This window comes from Colius striatus, chromosome 12 (assembly GCF_028858725.1).
Source record: "Colius striatus isolate bColStr4 chromosome 12, bColStr4.1.hap1, whole genome shotgun sequence".
Classification (NCBI taxonomy): Eukaryota; Metazoa; Chordata; class Aves; order Coliiformes; family Coliidae; genus Colius; species Colius striatus.
In genome coordinates this window covers 8,950,702-8,970,536 of record NC_084770.1, presented here as the reverse complement: position 1 = coordinate 8,970,536, position 19,835 = coordinate 8,950,702, and the positions used below count along the sequence as shown (strand labels likewise).

Genomic DNA, 19,835 nt, shown 5'->3' with positions numbered 1-19,835 from the left:
TGTTTGTTTGTTTTGAGATTTATTTTTGTTGTCCTGGCCCTTTGATTCGGCAAAGGCAGCCAGTTACCCCCATTACACTGCTTGTTCTCTAGCCTAGTCAAAGTCAGGAGACTATCTTCTGCTGCTGTATTGGCCCAGACCTTTAGCTTTCTAGCTTTAGCTCTCCTCAGTTTCTAGAGAAGCCAGAAAACTTCTGCTATGCTCATGGTATTAGTTTTCTGCAAGCCTCACACAAAAATATCTACACATGAATCCATGTACTTTTACCCAAATCCCTCTAGCTTTTTTCTGTGATACTCCAGAAGCATCACTCTGAAACATCTGCAGTGTCTGCTGCTATTTTTCATCTGCTGTCCTCTTTGTTTGCTAGCTGGAAGTCTTAATCCAGATGAGGCTCACTTGCTCTTTCACAGGGCTTTTGGCTTTGCTGAAAGGACCAGTCACATTGAGGCAAAATGCAAGTGGTTCTTGTGACAGGTGTCCTAACAGACCTATCCAACCCAACGAGCAAATTGGGTTGCTATTGGGTTGAGTGTGCTATGGCCCAGATTTTGCAGTTATAGCATGCATGATGTCTATACTGACAGGAGAAAAAAGGAGACAGGAGTTCAAACACAAGATCTACTGTGAAAGCAGTGACTATACAGTCAGCTACTGTGATTGCCATGCAAGTGTTTGGCATCACCTCCTCCCTGCTACGCTGACTAAAATGTTTACAAGTTTTAATATTCTTCAGACTCCTCAGAGTCAGTCTATTTCCCTGAGAGACCTCTAGGTTACGATTCAGACATGGGATTGTTTACCAATTATGTTCTCAGATGCATGTATTCAACTGGAAAAGAATCAATAACACAAGTGTAAAGAAAAGAGTAGGAGAGAACAGAATCAAAGTTTCCACATCCTGTTGGCTCAGGTCCTACTGTCGAGAATAACAGACAGATTTACTAAGATGTGTTTTTTTCTTGTACAGTCCTCAAATGAGAAAGACCAGTGTACATGAACTTTCCAAATCAGATCACCACAGTTCGAGAATCCTGAAAACTACTAAGTTATTTTAATTCTTTTGAATTAGGTGGGATGGTTAACAGTTATAACTGGCTATCAGGAAATTCAATGCAGAAACAGGCCGAAGGCAAAAAGAAGAATTAAATCTGTCTATCTGTTCTTCACTGTTAGGGAGGAGGTAGAATCTGATCTGACATTCCTGGGTCTGCTGATAATGGAGAATCGATTAAAAAGGGAAACAAAGCCTGTCCTGGAAGAGCTCAGTGCTGCCCGCATCAGGAGTGTTATGGTCACAGGTATCTTGAAAAAGGTGGATTGTGTATGTGGCCACTGGTCCAGACAGAGAGTTCAGTGGTATCTGAGTGAACAGCCTGCTGCTTTGTCACCACCACTACTAGGAAGGCACAGACATTTCTATCTTTCAGACAATTATAGGCCAAGAAACATCTGTGTTGTAATAATGATGTGAGCTGAACCATGCAGACTGATGTCCCTGACAACTTCACAAAGATGTATCAGATATCTAACTCTTAATCTGTCCCACTTTCACCACAGATCAGAGCCTTTCTTTTCCTTTGATGCTTTCCAGTCAATCCACTTGTTCTCCCTGGTAAGGTTATCAGATGACATGCACAAAGACATGAATTGTGCAAGATCCTCTCTTTATAGAGCTTCATAAAATCATGTCATACATGAGCAGAGGTGGAGCACAGATTCCAGGACAAATCACTGAACCTTATGACATCTGCTAACTCACACCTGCCAGTCTCTATTTGTCCCATTTTTTTCTTGAAGGGCTGATTAATATTTGAATAGGATAACCCTCAGTTTTCCCATGGTCTAAAGACATTCTTCAGGAATCACACAGATCTTGTCTTCTTGGGCTTCACCTCTTTCAGCACACACTCTACATCAAAGCTTTCTAAGGCCGGTTGATGACAGTCAGTGATAAGAGCAGCAAATTCCATTTTGTTTTTTGTCTAAAACACATAACCTAGAAGCGTGTTCCTCATCTAGATATCTTTGAGTTGAAGATGAAAATTTTTCATCTTCAGATAAAAATGAAAATACTGCATTTCCAGATGAAAAATGTGTTAAATGACTGAGACAGGCCTCATCTGCAAAGTGTATCAAAAACCTTCTTAGGCATAGACACTGAAATCTCACTGACCCTTCTGGATGTGTTTGTAAACTCCTAATTCAGGAAAAGTCTGCTGATGCTTCCTCCATAAAAAAATCCTCATTGCAGACATTTTTGATAACACTCCCCTGGAATTTTCTAGGTGACAACATTCAGACAGCTATAACTGTTGCAAAAAATGCTGGGATGATTCCTCCAACAAACAGAGTGATTCTTGTGGAAGCAAGCAAAGTACCTGGGACTTTTTCAGCATCTATAGCCTGGAAGCCACTAGAAGAAAACAAAACTGAAGATTATGGAAGACTGGTGAGCACATAAGAAGCAGGAAAACAAACTAAGTTGGAATGCTGTAAATAATGCAGTGAGATTGTACTAGTGTAACAGAGACCAGTCATTCCCAGTCATCTGCATGTTGTAATGTTACGTGCAAGAAAAGTGTTTAAAAAAAAGGATCTTTATAAAAATGTACTTGCCTGGAGCTTCCTTCTTAGCATGTTATCTTGCAAGCACGTTTTTGCTAACTGCCTAGCTACTTGAGATCAGCTTTGCAGAAACCCAGGGAAGATTAGTGTCTAGCTCTCATGCTTTGCTGATGCCAGTTTAAAACATGTTTCCTCTTCTTTCAAGTTAAATTTGATAGTACGGATATGGACTTAAAATCTGTGGAACTGAACAGAATGAACCAGCCTTGCTCAAGGAGACTGATAGTTAATACTTTCCCAAACCTGTGGAATTAAAACACGGGTTAACTGTAGAGAAATTGCATATACACAGTGAAACTTGGGCTAGCTATACTGAGAAACTCTATTTCATCAAGCATCTCCACAAAGAAACTGAGACAAAGACAAGTTACTCTCTCCCTGAAGAGTATGTCTGAAGGTGCTGACCCTTCTCTAAGAAGCATTAGAGACAGGCAGATGTAGGGAATCTCTGCAGGGGCTGTTGAGGGGCTCCTTTAGCCTGAGCAGCATCCTCAGTGTATTTCACTGCAAAAGGGCATGCCTAGCTGTGGTACCCATATGCTATCTCTAGCCCCTCTTGCTCACAGAACAGCCCACCAGATTGGCACTGTTGCGTAAATTCTATCCAATGTGGCAATGCTGAGGACCAGCCTTCAAGATCTATGAAACACCCAGTTCCCACTGAAATTAATGTCATTATATGCCTCAATCCCTTTACAAGTTGAGGAAAAGGCAAAGGGCCTTGAACCCAGGTTCAGCAGAGCCTTCACAAGTGTCCTTTTCTTTGTCTGTAGTGGCGTGTAAATGCCCATAGTAGCTCTTGAAGGCCTGGGAGCAGCACTCACTCAGTCTTGTTTTACAGGAGGATGATGGTCAGACTGAACTGGCATTGGCAGCAGGCCAGTACCATTTTGCCATGAGTGGAAAATCTTACCAAATTGTAGCACAACATTTCAGGCATTTACTTCCAAAGGTAAGATCTGGGTTATTTAACTGGGGTAGACTCACTGTTCAGTAGATTCAGATTGTCCTGATACAATTAGCTGAAGAGGACATATTTTGGGAATGATTCTAACCCTAAATGGGCTGGATGAATCTCTGGCATTAACAGATGGAGAAAGACCTGAAAATCCCTAAATTTTTACTGTACCTGAGAGGAGCAAACCTGCCTCATGGTATGAGGATGACTTAAAACATTTGTGCCCATATGAGTGGCCCTTGCACAGCACTGATTCTGTCATGTGTTGGAGGACAGGAGAAAATGTAGTATTACACAGCATATAGTTCAGTGTGACTTGTCTGTTTTATGGGAAGAGTAGTCTCATGAATTCTCTACTAGTACATCCCTGCCTGGTAATCTTTGTTCATCTGGTAACTTAAATGACACACCAGGCCTCTTATCATATTGTGATTGTTATTTTTTCAAAATATTAATTAAGGTACCTTTTACTTTTGATCATCAGCCTTTCCTGCTTTGTAGTCTAGCATCAGTTGTTTGGAAATGTGAATGTTTGGTGGTTTCTCTTCCAGATTATCACTGAAATCACTGTGATTCTTACCTCAAGTGATTAAAATAACAGTTCCTTTCTTCTCCTTACAGCTCCTGCTGAATGGAACAGTTTTTGCTCGAATGTCTCCTAGTCAGAAATCCAGCCTTGTAGAAGAGTTTCAAAAGCTGGAGTAAGTTCATAATGATCTCTGACAGTTAAGAAGTGTTTGATGGTTTTGTAAGCTTGAAAAAAGACTAGTGAGAGCTAGCTTTTGTCTAACATAGTATTTCTTGGAAGTGCCCAAGACTGAAACTTCTGCAGACATATAGCTTGGCAATTAAATTCCAGAAGCCTGCTAAGGAAGAGACACTACAGTCCTTGTTGGTTTGGCAACCAATCAAAGACTTAACACTCCCATGATTCTGGGTTTTGTTTGTTCACATCATCCTTCATCCTTATTTCTCTTTCTGGGTCTCAAGGAGGGGCACTTGTTTACCTAAGATTTTTAAGAATATCTCCCAGCATTGCAGCCTCTCTGATGCTAGCAGTCTTTTTACTGCAGAAAACATGGCAGGGCAATCTGGATTGGTATGCCCTGTGCTGCTGGCATTCAGAGGTGTATATATATTCCTAAGTCCCAGGTGGCTTGTTGTGTTTTATTCAGTCTTCTGAAGACCCCTCATCCTCACATCAACTAGCTAGCCCCTGGCCTAGTCATAGAGCAGGGGAAGCTTTAGGCTGTTTCAGGTTATCAGCCTGGTGTGAGCAGTGGTGAGCACTCCAGCCACTGTCTGCCTTCCCTGGACCATGATTACTGCCTCCCAGCAAGGACTTTCCCTGCACTGCAGTCCAGGCCTCAACACTAAAAGACACAAGTGAGTCAGCTCCTGAAGCACTAGGCTGCTTTTACTTGGATGCTGTGGATACAGGGATTTACTTTAGGGCTCATCATTTCACAAGGTTATTTCTGCCTCAGGTTGGGGAGCTGTCAACAGATATCCTGTTAAGTGCAGGAAATCCTGTTACTCCACCTTCCCTGTCACTCTCTCTGCCCCAAGAGATTCTGACAGGACTGGACCCCAAAGCAGAGTCCCCATTCATGTCTTTTCCTGGTGAACAGGAGGTACCAGTGCCTGCAATCCTTTTCTTCCTGAGCAGGACTGTCACCATCAGCTCTTTCCTCTGTTATGAGTGACCTTTAGTCCAGTGATGGTGGAAGACTGTGTTGTAGTGAACATAAAACTTCATGCTGATGTATTATTCAGCCTGTCACAGCAGAAATTCTTTACTATAGGCACACCTGAGGTGTAAGCCCAAGGCTCATGCACAGTCCAGAGTCCTGGGCTTGTATTTCAGTCTTTCATCTTTCTAGAAAGGCTTTTAACAAAAAGCTTGCATGACTTGCATAAATGACTCTCATGCAGGAGATGCTGATTCCCTCCTGTTTATAAGTCTCACTTTTCCCAGAACTGAACTGTAACTCACTTAATTTTTTAGCTATTTTGTAGGCATGTGTGGAGATGGAGCCAATGACTGTGGGGTAAGTGAAAATTCTTTATGATGTATTCATTTAAAAAATGAAAAATAAATGCAATGCCAGTAGAATATCCCAGATTGAGCACAGCCTGGAGATGAGAGTGCTCTGCTTATTTGCAGAGCAGCTGTACCAATTCAGGCCTGATTCCACAGAGTGGTTCTTACCATGCAAGAGCTGTCCTGGGCAGAGTTTGTTGAAGTTTGTAGTCTCAAGGACTGATTAATTTTATTTGCAAAAACCACCAGAGGATTCTCCAGTGGGAAAATTCCCTTCACTGGGATCTCTGTCAACATCTTCAGTCACTAGGGATCTCTGTCAATATCTTCAGTGTCTGAGGGTAGAGAAGACTAGAGAGGAGGAATTTCCATGGGGAACAGCTGTAGCTCTACAAGGTTTTTGCAAATGCACATTTTAGAAGTGCAAGAAAGTTGTGTTGGTTTGGTTTGGTTGTTTTTCAAAAGAAAGAGTCCATGTTCAGGAGGGATCCACAACTCCCTTCTGGGCAGGTTCAATTCCCTCCCTGACTTCACACATGCTTGTAGCAGTGAGAGCAATGCCACCTGGGCAATGAAGCACTTGTCCTCAAACAAAGTCCCAAGGATTCTCCTAGGGGAAACAAGTAGAGAACCTAGACTGTGTACATGTTGTGACTGCAAATAAGTGCTGACAAAGCAGGCAGAGCCAAACCTGTCTGCTGCAGCTGGTGGTGGATGGCTTTGAGAGTCTGTGGAAAATGGACTTTCCCTTGCTGTCTTCCCCATTCTTCTGGGCATGATGCCTCAAACGCATCCCACTGGAGGAACCTTTTGGGTGGAGCACACCCAGGGTATAAGAAGACCACAGACAGGATCCTGTAATAAGGTGTCAAAGAGGCTGACATGTCAGTTGCTGTGTCTTCCTGGTTTGTGAATGCTGAAGAAGGATATGACTTTCAGGCTTTGAAAGTGGCACATGCAGGGATATCACTGTCGGAGCAGGAGGCGTCTGTGGCTTCACCTTTCACCTCCCGAACCCCCAGCATAGCCTGTGTGCCAGAGCTCATCAGGTGAGCACTTTTGTTTCCTATTTCAGAAAGGGTTCCCACTTCTATTTCCTATTTCGTAAAGGGGACAGTTCCCACACCTCTCGAGTATTAGTCTTGAGTGTTCCCACATGTAGAGAAAAATAAGAGTCTTTGACCTTGAAATTGCCATTTGTCTGGTTTCCATCCAAAATTTCTTTCAGGTGTATTAGTTCCTTCAAAATTACAGGAGGAGAGCATCTACACCTGAGCTTTATGTCATTAGCAGTATTTAAAATGCAATCGAAACAGAAAAATGAACAATGATCCAGAAAATTGAATCAGATGTCCATGAATCAGCCTGTACACTACTGTTAGGCCCTGCCTCTGATACCCTGTACAAGCAAAACATTAGCATCTCTTCTGTCAGGGTCCTAATTTTGCTTACTGGGGCAGATGAGTAACCAGGGAGAGGTACTCTCATTGGGTATTGAATGTTTACTGTAGGAGGAGAGGACTTGTTAGTTTGAACTCACTGAGCAGCTGCTTGGCTTTGTACATTTTTCCTCATATGGAGTTGTTACTTGCGTGATTAATGTTATCAGGAATACTCACTGGGGTAGATTTTGAGATCTGTTGTCTTGGGAACATAGATGATTGGAACCAAGCCCTTTTTCTTGCAGCATTATTTCTGCAAGTGATGATTTTACTTTCATTCAGGCTAGATTTTGTTTATTTCACTTCCCAGCAAGGTACTGGTAGAGACTTCTCTACTTGTGATTTCAACAGAACTTTTTGAGGACTGGCAACAGGAACAGACCCATCATCTAATTGCTATCCTTTATGTCTTCACACAGGGAAGGCCGTGCTGCTCTTGTCACTTCCTTCTGCATGTTCAAGTACATGGCACTCTACAGCACCATTCAGTACCTTGGTGTTCTCCTTCTGTACTGGGTATGTCTTGGGAATATGTTGTCTAGACCTGCATGAGTTACTGCTTGCTTGTAGAATCATAGAATCGTTACAGTTGGAAAAGACCTTTAAGATCATGAAGTCCGACCACTAACCTCACACTGACAAGCCCATCACTAAACCATGGCCCTCAAGACCTCAGCTACATGGCTTTTTGATATCTCCAGGAATGGTGACTCCATCACCTCCCTGGGCAGCCCGTTCCACTGCTTAATAACCCTCTTGGTAAATCAGTTCTTTCTAATATCCAATCTAAACGTCACCTGGTGCAACTCCAACCCATTTCCTTGTGTACTGGAGAGAAGAGATTGACCCCAACCTCATTACAACTCCTCTTCAGGTAGTTGTAGAGAGTTGTGGGAGCCACAATAAAAGCCACAATAAAAGTAGGGAATAGAGCTTTATCTGAGCTACAAACTTCTGTGGTGTGATCAGATGATCCTCCAGTACTCTCAGCTGAAAACTGGAAAGATTCTTCCCATTCATTTTAGGCAGTGGGCTCAAGATCCAAGCTGGGCAAAAGGAAGGCTGAGATGATGAACAGTATTTTGGATGAGAGCATATGTTCATGAAAAGGGAGAATCTGGTGTAAGCATATGTTGTTGCAACTTATTCAGCACTGAAAGCATGAATTAACTTGACAGTAAGCAAAATCCCCTGGAGTGCCTTAAACCATTTTTTGCATGGCTTCTTCCCAAATAGAGAGGAGGGCTTTGTATTCAGAAGTCACCCAGCATTAAGAAAGCACGTCTCTTTAAATGGCCTTCTTTTTTTTTTTTTGCATTGAATGAACAAGAGGCGTTGTTAGTTTGAACAATGTACAAAGTGAGAGTGTTTACTGCAGGCCCAATGGTGGTATCTGTTGGCAGGGTGGGGTATGGTGCCGTCCCCTTAACTGCTGAGTAGCATTTCAGAACACACAGCAGAGCATGAGCTCCATGACAATGTTACTGCTTTCTGGAGACAATATAAACAAGCCCACAGCAAATGTCTCATTTGTGATTTTTTTTTTTCTTCTTTATGTTCTTCTTTTCAGCAACTAAAATCCTTTGGGAATTACCAATTCTTGTTTCAAGATCTGGCTATTACCACTGTAATTGGTGTGACAAGTAAGCCCCTTTGTCATCCTGTGTATTAATGAGAGAAGGATCTTGAGTATTTTTCAGCTCCTTGGAAATGCATAATTCTATGTAGAGAAAGGAAGCAAAGAGCAAGTATCTAGAATAAAGGATGTTTAGATTAATAGAGGAGGTGTCTTGTTGGAGAAAAGCTCTGAAATAAGATGAAATAAGACTAAATTCATAGTGATGCATTTGCTGAGCATACAAGTTGTTGGGAACTGGGATGTTATCACTAGGAGTAAAAACAGAGGCAAGAGAGAACAGAGATATGAAAATGGAGAAGGAAGAAATGACAAGTGTCAGACACTACAGAAAAGGAAGTTGTAAGCCAAGAATAAGAGAGGAAAGTAGTGCTGGAGGGGAAAGAGAAGGATGGGGTTGTTGAAAGAAATGAAATACAGGGAGAGGTTTAGAAACAGAAATGACAAGGGCAGGGGCATGAAAAGCATATAGCAAAGCCACATAGCTGTCTTCCATCCCTGTTGGAACACAGACAATTGGAAGAGGCCTTGATTAAATCAAGCCTTCAAGAGTCAGTCACAATACTGGATGCTAAAAGCTACCTTGATGTAAGTAGCCCATTTGGAACACTGCATCAAGGCTTTCTGCATAGGTATTTTACTCAAAGGTTTAACAAAAAAACAGAGGAAAACCTCTTGGGTCTTCTAGCAGCTGAAATAACCACTTAGATGCTTAGTCCAGGAGAATGCACAGAGCATAGGCAACAGAAAATCCCCAAGCCACAGCTGACAAGTGACAGAAAGAGAACAGGAGAGCTTGAGCATATCCTTATATCCTTGGGCCTGACAGTAGCCAACATTTTATTTTCCAAAAATCCCTCTTGATAGTCAGATGCCATTATCAAACCTCTTCTATAGCCTGTAAGATTTTGTAAGAAAACAAAAGTACAAAAGTATTTTGTACTTGATACAGTATTTGTACATATTGTAAAAAACATAATGGACTGTAAAGGTGCTGGCAGTTGGTAACAGTCAGTAAAAGCAGCACTGCTTGTATTTTGAATGCACTAGTAAACATGTCTCTGTGTGTTTCAGTGAGCTTCACAGGTGCCTATCCAAAGCTGGTTCCCTACAGGCCTCCCAGCCAGCTCATCTCACCCCCATTGCTGCTCTCTGTTGTACTTAACATCCTCTTCAGCCTCAGCGTACAGATTTTGGGGTTTTTGGTGGTCCAGGAGCAGCCTTGGTATACCAAGACCGATATATACAGGTAGGGACCCTCCTTGAGACTCTGTGTGACCCAGAGTAGGCTTAGTGGGTCAAGTCTACGTGACACTATTGATCAGCTTAACTACAGGTCTGATTAGAGGCTGTGGGGGGACTCGGTGCTGCAAACACATGAACCAGGATTGTCTGCAGGTCCCTAAGTTTTCCAGCAAGCCTGCTGTGCAGCACAGTGAATGTGGTGAGAAAGCTGCTGTTGAGCACAAAGAGGAGTGTTTGATTGCAGTGAAGACCAGGGTATCCAAGTAGGTTTGAGGTCAGGCTCTGCCAAGTTCAGCAAGCTCAACCCAGTGGGTAAGATTGATGACATTGCCAATAACCTACATTCTTGTGATAGGAGGAACAAAGCATGGCTGTGGGGGAGGATTCCTCATAGTGGTAGTGGAAGCTAGGAGAGATAACCAGGGTGGTAATCATTTGCTGACCAGTGTGACGCTCCTTTTCAGCGCCTGCCTCTCAGTGAACAGCCACATGGAGAATTCTTCCTCTACTTCCAGCTTGGGGCTCCATGGGATGAAAGATGGAGCCCAGGAGCAAACAGACAATGGCTACAAGAGCTATGAAAACACCACAGTGTGGCTGTTAAGTACCATCAACTGCCTCATTGTGGCACTAGTGTTTTCCAAGGGAAAGCCTTTCAGGCAACCCATCTACACAAACTGTAAGTATGAGGAGAGAGGGAGAGATCTGTGACTAAGTCAATTCAGGAGGTCAATTCAGCAGGGAAAAACTAAAACTTGACCAAATTGATGCCAGCCAAAAAAGCAGGAGCCCAGTATTACATTTCTAAATGACTACTTTCTAAAAGGCCACCTTTTCAGAAGTTTTAGTGCCAGTGGCATCCTGTGACCAACAGCTGTCTGAACTGTTGGCCCACATTTTGTGCTTCTGTACTGCTAAAAACTTGGCCCTGGCATTGGATTTCTGAAACAGACAAATGGGAGTTTGTAAAAAACTTTTAAGGAGCAGAAAGAAGGTGGTGTTGGCTGGCAGAAACATCATGTGACTTAAGGCAGTGGGACATCTCAAAAAGAGACAGAATTAGGTGGTCTTACCTTGCTTCAGAGTTTAGAATAACTGTGGAAGAACCTGTCTCCCCCAAGCATGCTGGTTGAGCAGTATTTGAGAGAACACATGTTCAAGGCATTCTTTTGGGCCCATGCAGTGAAATCTGCTTTTGCAGAGGCCCTCTTTCCTGTTCCAGAAACGCAGACATTTAGCATTTGCTAACTCAATGACCAGTAACTTCTTTAAATAGGAAACATCAAAGGAGACAATAACCTGCAGGGGCTGTTGCAAAGTCTGTTCTGTCTTTGAAAGACCCAGTGAAGGGAAGATGAGAACCTGTGATTGTGTCAGCTCTGGAATTTGCAGTGAGGCATAAGAGCTGTTCTTTTTCTCTGTGGGACAAATCCTGCTGCTATCTCTTAAGCAAAGCTCTGTTCAATTCTTTTTTTTTGCTGGTGCTGCAGGTTTCATGGCTTTGCTGTTGTGGTATAATAATAGTGAGGAGGGGACATGCCTCCCAGATATCAGAGGAGTGGGTCATTAATCTCCCAGAACCAGACAAAAGCAGAGTGAGTGGTGGGGAGTGAATTTTGGTGCATGCCAGCTGAAGAGAAAATGAATTTACCCCTCACTAGAACACTTGCCTGTGGAAGGGGAGGGCAATAGAGTCTCCATTACTCTTTAGATCCTGATTGAAAGCAAAACCTTAATGTCATTGAAATTGAGGGCAGAGTTCCCAATTGTATCAATAAGAGCAGGACTACATCCTGGACATTTCTCTGAATGAGAGGAAATACTGAGCTCAGTGAGACGCATTGGAAGGCTTCTCAGATGTGAGAGGTCGGGTCGAATGTTTAAAATACTCATTTGATTTTTTAAATCTGTGGCTGCAAGGCTTGTCCCAGCCTCACATATATCTACTTGACTGAGTAAAGCTGAGGTTTTACTCTGCTCATTTTTTGTTGCTGAAAGTTCCTTCCCATCTCATGGATTTTTTTTTGACTGTTTGACACAGAAAATTATTTCAGTCTTCTGTAGTAAAGGCAAGCAGCTGAGATTGCTCATAAACCTGTGGGGTTATTTCCCTGTTCTTGTTCTTCCAGATGTGTTCGTACTGGTGCTCATAGTGCAGCTGGGCGTTTGCCTCTTCTTGATGTTTGCTAATATTGATGGTCTCTACTCCAAGATGGATGTAAGTACTGTTCCAAGGTGGCTTTTCTTCCTACTGGTAGTCTCATTATAAGTGCAGCGGAATTGTTTTTAACAGAAGGTACACACTTTTGCAGGGATACATGGTACCTCTAAAGACAAATCAGACGTAAAGTGATGGATTTAGATGATGGGATTGAAGAACCTTCTGGAGATATGGTAGCTCTAAACTAAGATCTGTTCATTCTGACACCTGGACAGCCGCTCATGTATCTTTCATTGTTCCATTGTGCATGAAACAGAAGATGACATCACCAAGCTTACCATGCTTGATATGTTAGTGGCTTCGTAAGTGTGAAGCCAGGGAAAGAACAGGCTAGGCTCTGCAAGTTTAAACTAAAGCACCATGCTCTTGTGTGTCTCAGGCTATTAGTACTCTGCGCACAGATCGTCTTGCAAAGAAGATCTGCCAGTCAGCACTCACAGCAGCTCTCAGTTCCTGCTCCCTGATGTTTTCAGGCTCCCTATTTAAATTTCAGACAGCCTACAGTTTCCTGAAGCAGCATTTGGGTTTAGAGCTGTTGTAGAGAAAGACTAGTGGGGCTGTCATGACAATAGAGGATCTGTCTTGATCCTTGTATTAATAAATACAAGCAGGGCTTGGCCTATTTCGTTTGGCAGAATGCAAGCTGGGAGTTGCCTTATGCAGATCCATCCTAGGGGAAATGCAAGGGAAAGGTAAGATCTACATCAGCCATAGGACAGGGTTGTCAGTGGACTTGGCAATCATCATGTTGAGGTTGGGTGATGTTAACCTCGTCCACAGTGACACGCTCACAGCCCTGTAGTAGGAGCCACAGAAATGAAACGACAACAACACACAGCTATTTTTTCAGTACATTTGTGATCAGAAAAATGGCAAATAACAAACACTGAACATGATGCTGCCTCCAGTCCTGTATGGTGGTGTGACAGTTAGTAAGTGCATTTAGAAATGGAAATAATGAAACAGGGAAAGGAAAACACAGACAAGGGGAATGGGCCTGGATTTTGAGTGCCGTACAATCTATCTGAAGTTGCCTCACCATGTAACTGTTTCCAGAGCAGTGGTTCTGTGAGCAGGCCAAGTTAAAGAGTTTGCCACGAGATGGCACTTCAAAGCAAGTCTTAGTCCAGTTGTGCAGTGTGGTGACACAGGACTTGGTCAGCATTGCAGCTTGTGGGAGGATAAAACGCCAGTGGGGAGAACTGTAAAACTCCCAGGCAGTCTGCAGAGAATACACTGGATTTACTGAGGAGAAGAAAGGAGGGAGTGACAATAAGAAACTCTGCAATAGCTTAGTCCTGAAGAAACTGCTGATCCAAATTTTGGATCTGAACTGCATCTCCAAATTAAGTTGAGCTACAGCCAGAAAGCCAGTGCTGCCAGGCATGGGGAACTGGAGCTGGGTTTGGAGCTGAAATGCTTAGACTTTGAACTATTTCCTATGTTAGAAAGAAAGGAAGCATTTAGATTCCTGTTGCAGTTCTGGAGTATGGTTTTCTCTGCTGTGTCCTAAGTTTAAAAGTGTCTTTATCAGTAATTCCTCAAGACAACTAGTAGTATTGGCTTATCAGTGATGTACAGCCAGTGTGGGATTCTGGCTTTTGATGACAGGAAGCTGCTGAAAGGGTCTGGAGCACAACTCTGATGAGGAGAAGCTGAGAGAACTGAGATGTTTAGTCTGGAGACAAGTAGGCTGAGAGGAGATGTGATCACTCTCTACAACTACCTGAAAGGAGGCTGCAGCGAGGTGGGGATTGGTCTCTTTTTTGAGGTAACAAGTGATAGGACAAGAGGAAATGGCCTCAAGTTGTGCCAGGGGAGGTTTAGATTGGAGATGAGGGAAAAAAATCTTCACGGAAAGGGTAATCAGGCACTGGCACAGGCTGCCCAGGGAGGTGGTTGAATCATGGAATTGTTTCGGCTAGAAGAGACCTTTAAGGTCATCAAGCCCAGCCTTTGTCCCAGCCCTATCAACCACTAGACCATTTCCCTAAGTGCAACATACACCTATCTCTTAAACACCTCCAGGGATGGTTAGTCCAGCGCCTCCCTGTGCAGCCTGTTCAATGCCTGACAACCCTGTCAGGAAAGAAATTCCTCCTCATATCCAGCCTGAACCTCCCCTGGCACAACCTGAGGCCATTTCCTCTTGTTCTATTGCTTGTCACTAGGGAGAACAGACTGACTCTCACCTCACTGCAGCTTCCTTTCAGGTAGTTGTAGAGAGTGAGATGGTCTCCCCTGGGCCTTCTTTTCTCCAGGCTAAACGGCCCCAGATCCCTCAGTTTTTCCTCATCTGAGATGTGCTCCAAATCCTTTACTAGCTTGGTAGCCTGCCTCTGGATCCTCTCCAGCACCTCAATGTCCTTCTTGTAGAGACGGGTCCAAAACTGGACACAGTATTCAAGGTGCAGCCTCACCAAAGCTGAGTACAGGAGAATGATCACCTCCCTATCCCTCCTAACAACACTGTTCCCGATACTGGCCAGGATACCCTTGGCCTTCTTGGCCACCTGGGCACACTGCTGGCTCATGTTCAGCCGCTGTCAACCAACACTCTCAGGTCCTTCTCTGCCTGGAAGCTTTACAGCCACTCCTCCCCAAGCCTGTAGCACTGCTGGGGGTAGCTGTGGCCAAAGTACAGGACCCCAGCCCTGCAGATATTTAAAGGACATATAGATGTGGCACTGAGGGACGTGGTTTAGTGGTGGACATGGCGGTGCTGAGTTAAAGTTTGGACTCCATGATCTTAAGGTTCCAGCCTAAATGATTGTATGATTCTGTGGCACAAGCTGCTGCCAGTGTGTACTGTTGTTGTGCACATGTTGCACATGTTGTTGAACAGCTTCTGCTTTTTTTCCCAGCTCGTTTGCACTCCTACCACGTGGCGGATCTCCATGGTCATAATGCTCGCAGTCACACTTGCTGTGTCCTTCCTTGTTGAGGTGAGCATGCTTCATTGAATGTGCCTGTCAGCACAGGAAACAGGAAAGGTGAAAGGGTCAGGTCTTTCTCTTTTTCCCTCCTCCTCCAGCCCAGCTTGGGAATATCTAGTAAAGCTGGAGCCATTGCTGCTGCCTTGCTCTTATTCTTTCCTCCAAGCCCCACATCTAAATGACCAGATATAAGCAAATGCAAAGCCCAGCCACTTTTTCTTTGTTCTGGTGAGTGGAATATGTCAGGCCCTGCCTCAGGCTAGAGAAGTATGAGCAGTCTGTGGAATCTGCTAAGATTCTGAAGACTGTCAGGAGGAGTCAGTCCCAGTTTTTTGGTGGAGAGCTCTGATGGAGCTGGTATGAGAAGTGGTTAGTAAAAGGCTATTTAAGGGATGTGGCTGAGCAGGACAGAGTGGGAGATTGGCATCTGCACTACTTGCCCCACATGTGTCCTGTGGAAGAAGAGAAAAAACTGCTGTCCATGCCCTTGGAATCTGTCTTTTGCTCCTTCTTTAATAGGAAGCTGTCATCGAGAACAGATCCTTATGGCTACTTCTGAAAAAGACCTTCCAGTACCACTCCAAGAGCCATTACAAGAGACTGCAGCGAGCATTGGAGCTGGACTCAGCCTGGCCACCTCTGAATGAAACAACCTTCTCAGATTCCGTGGCAATCTCAGTAGAGGGAAATATGGGAGGCCATAACAATCCAACATTTGACAGCAATGAGGACGCTCTCTGACGGAAACTACAGAGGACACATGTCCAGGACAGTTGCAGTTGACTATAGGAGGACTATCTCAGAGACATAATAGGAAGGACTGACCCATAACTGGTCCCTATTCCAAGACTAACCAACTCTGGCTTATTTTTAAATTAACTGGAAGCAGAAAAGCTGTCTGCAGCCAACAAAAAGCCACAACAGTGTCCCTGCTGTCTGCTTGCCCATGTCCGAGTCGCTGCCAGCTGTAAGTGGAACAGCTTGCTGAATACTGGCAAACTGTGGTTGAAATACGCCATTGCTGCATCCCTCTCTTGAGCTGCATTATGCAGTCCGTAAAAGTGGGGGCTCCTCCAAATGAAAAGTAGCTAATCCAGATACCAGCACTCTTCTGGAGAAGTCTCCTTTGAGAAATCAAGTAGAACTTACTCCTGACAGAGGCTAATGAACATGGGCAGGTCCTGGGATTCCTATAGCTCCTGGGGTTTCAGATTTTGCTACCTGGTGTCTGGCACTTCTTGGGGTTTTTTTTCCCTTCTGGCAATACTTGACTTTCCAGATCTGGAAGGAGCTGCAAATAGGCTTTACTCCCAGCATCATTATGCTCTTGCCATGATGAGAACAATGCAGAGCTATTGCCAGCTCACTGCTACCAGGTAACATATTGGCTGCCTTCTCAGTTTAAAATGTGATACTTGCATTTTCTGGATGAAAAATCAATTGATCCACAGAGCAGGATTGATTTCATTGTTTAACAGTTCTTTTCGGAGGGAGGTATTTGTTTGGGGTATCTGTTTGAAAAAAGTAGAATGAAACACGTGATGATGACAAGTTATGATCTCATCCCATGGGGCTGTGAGGCTGTGCTGTGAGCTTGCTCTGCTAGAGTGGGTGTTGTGCAGCTGGGCTGCTGCCTGGCAGCAGCTCCTGGTTTACCAGTGCCAAAAGAAGCAGACATTGAAGGGATTATGACTCTCAAGAGCCCAAATTAAGCCAGGGAGCCAGCTAGGACTCAGAATATTTTTACTAAATTCTGTGATGTGCTCTTAAATTGAATCATCTGAGGTGTTGGCTCTGGTTTCCGACTGTAATTGAATGTACTACACACTATGTGTCATTCGGCAACTCATATCCCTCACCTGCTAACCTTTGATGGTGACATTTATTTGCTCTGTAGTGTTTTTTCTGCTGTACATAACTGCAAGAGCACTGCACATTTCTGCAAGTTTTACCTACTCAAAATAGCAGCTCCTACCAGTGCATATCCTCTCACCCTTAGAGGCTTCAACATCCTGCTCACCAGATTTTGCAGTGTGGGGGTCCAGCTGGGTAAAACAAGATGTCAGTCAGGAAAAGGTGTGCAGGTGAGTTGTCCCCTCTGAACTGACTGCACACCATTGTTTTTCACAGCTAGAGCTTGTCCAGGCTTTTTCTGGGTGGAGCTGAGGTGCACTTTGGGATGCATGTTCCCACTATTTCATGCTAAAGCACTCTTGGATTGTGTCAGAAGCTCAGAGTATCAGGAAAGCTGGAAGTCACAGTAAAGATTCCTTTGGTCTCTTAGAGTAAAAAGTAGCTCTGGAAAACCAAGAATCAGAAGAGGTTATGGATTGTTTTGATTCAAGAGAAAAGTGTTTTAAAAGAATTTAGCTTCAATCAAAAAACCCCTATTTTTCTAAAAACAAAAAACCCCAGAAATGTTTTGACTTGAATAAAACATTTATTTGACTCAGAGCATTTTTCCCCTCCATTTTAGACAAGCTTGAGACAAGCAAATGGAGTAAATACCTCCCTATGTACTTCAGGTTTTGTGATGGTAAATATCTGCCACAGAGCCACATAACTTGACACAAACAGAAATGCTTCACATTTATTCATCAAAGTGTCTCCAAAGTTACTGAGTTCCCAGATGAAAAGTGAAGGCAAGATGCTCTACGCACTCCTTGCAGCTTAAGGAGACACCAAAGAGCAGGCTAGGGAAGTTATTCCTGCCATACTTACTTTGTGGTACGGTCACATTTTCCTCTGAGACAAAAGTCACTGTCCTATTTCTGAACCCCTGCACACAAGAAATCGTTGCTGTGTGTGATAGGCTGGCAGCTGCAGTGGCGTTGCTGACTAGGTGTGGCATTTATGTTCTTGTCACAACTGACAGCATGAAAGTACCAACTTGTGGCAAACTTGTGGTGCTTGTAGGGTTGATAAGATAAAGACCTGCTTGCCTGCTGCTGAAATACAACCGTACCTGCATGAGAACAGAACTGAGATAGTTGGTGATACTTAACCTCTGCCACTCCTTAAGAAATCAGTCTTGTGTTCCATCTTCCTATGCAAGGCCAGTGTCTCCAGCCATCCTGCACACGTTTGTTATCTTCCTTCAGTGGCTCAGCCACAGTTCAATCAGCAGAGCTGTGCACGTGTCCCACCTGCACCAAACCACTTACGGAGCGTAGCTCAGTGGCCATCAGGAGACAAGCCGTGTGTTAGGCACGTTCTGGCTGCAGAACCCAGCTCATATGCCCACGTGAAAGCCCCTATGTACTGTTCCCTCACCTCTGGTGAAACAGAAGAGGACCCAATCCACACCCCAGTGCAGGGCTGGTCCCCTCCAAGTTGGACTGGGAGTGTATTTAGGGTCAGGATGAGGAATAAGCAAAAAGAAAAGCATCGAGTACATTTAAGATTCACGTCTGCATTTTGCACATTCAGGGTGTCTCTGATTTGAAAAGATCTCATACTTCTGGAAATCAGAATGGCAAGAAGCAGCCTTTTGCCTTCACAGTGTCAGGCACCTGCCATGCTCCTTGTGTGTGCAAGGGAGGCAGGTACAGTGTAGGCATTCAGTTCTGTCTGAGCAGTTGAAATTGCTGCTTGGCACTCCCAGCTCTGATACAACAGTAGAGAAACAGAAATAAAACTTAGCTGCTTCATGGAAAGAGCTGTCTTATAGGACTATTACAGGGGTATGTTTCAGATTCCAGGGCTACATAGAGGCAGAGACAGATTGACAACCCTGGATGCGGCTTCTGCAGTCCCTGTCTGTGGTCCAAGCTTTCCAAACACACGATGCCCTAGAGGATCGAGGCTCCAGGTTCGCTTTCTCCTTTTGTGCCTGGCAGTGGCTTCGAGTTGAAAAGACCCCCTGTGATCCTTGCCAGCAAACACTGGCCCTGCTGGTTAGATTTTTACAACTAAATCCAAGGGGCAGACTCCCTGGAGCACAGCCAATGCACTGAGCCATGCAGCCACTCTGAAGGGATCATTTCAAAATTTGATTTTCCTTGTGAAATACACTTATCCTAGCCAATGAAAAAAGACAATCACTTTTATTGTTGTCCTTTCCATTTGTTTATTACTTGTTTATCTTGATAAAGTCAAGCCAGTCCTTTTCTACTCATCAGCACCTGAGCTCAGGCTGCTTGGCAGCACTCACAGCAAAAGGAGGAACAAATGCAGACCCTCGCCAATAATAGCTGTGGGTGTACATAATGCTGACAAGCCAGAACCTTTCACAACACTTACCATCTTTCCACTCACATAGCACCTTTTGTCTAAGGAACTTGTTGCACAATATAGATCTTCAAGAGAATTACAAAAGAGGCTGTGGAGACCTGCCAAGGATTCACCAGGAAAGGAAAGCCCACATATCTGATACCTAGACCACCGGGTTTAAGGAAAGGAAACAGAGACTGCAGTTACATATTGCAGGTGTCTGGTGCCAACAACTGAGCTGACAGGACTCGTTACTCACTCTTATGGCCTCTAAAGCCTTCATGGTGGAGAATTGCCCTGGAGCATTCTGCATTGACACCCACCACCAGCCAGTGCTTAACCCCACTACAGCCTTTATCTAGTTTGTGGGCAGATGACAGCTGGCCCCCAAGGTAGGAGAGTCATGCTGTGCTGCATGATAGTCCAGTGCACCACAGGCTAATTGCTGAGTGCATACAAGGGATGGCAGCACTCAAAACACACTCTCAGCCAAGCCAGGATGTGTAAATTTGC

At 44.1% G+C, this 19,835-nt stretch overlaps 1 protein-coding gene across 1 annotated transcript in view; it reads left to right on the top strand.

Moving 5' to 3' along the window:
- LOC104553705 (probable cation-transporting ATPase 13A4) overlaps nt 1-16,697 on the top strand; it is a 44,562-nt gene extending 27,865 nt beyond the window's left edge. The window contains exons 19-31 of the mRNA XM_062006177.1: nt 1,177-1,301; nt 2,289-2,452; nt 3,470-3,580; nt 4,208-4,287; nt 5,595-5,637; nt 6,570-6,679; nt 7,492-7,588; nt 8,643-8,715; nt 9,783-9,957; nt 10,418-10,632; nt 12,083-12,171; nt 15,039-15,119; nt 15,630-16,697. Coding sequence (XP_061862161.1) covers nt 1,177-1,301; nt 2,289-2,452; nt 3,470-3,580; nt 4,208-4,287; nt 5,595-5,637; nt 6,570-6,679; nt 7,492-7,588; nt 8,643-8,715; nt 9,783-9,957; nt 10,418-10,632; nt 12,083-12,171; nt 15,039-15,119; nt 15,630-15,851 — 1,585 coding nt within the window. The 3' untranslated portion in view covers nt 15,852-16,697. The remainder of the gene's footprint in view (nt 1-1,176; nt 1,302-2,288; nt 2,453-3,469; nt 3,581-4,207; nt 4,288-5,594; nt 5,638-6,569; nt 6,680-7,491; nt 7,589-8,642; nt 8,716-9,782; nt 9,958-10,417; nt 10,633-12,082; nt 12,172-15,038; nt 15,120-15,629) is intronic.
- The last annotated feature ends 3,138 nt before the right edge of the window (nt 16,698-19,835 follow it).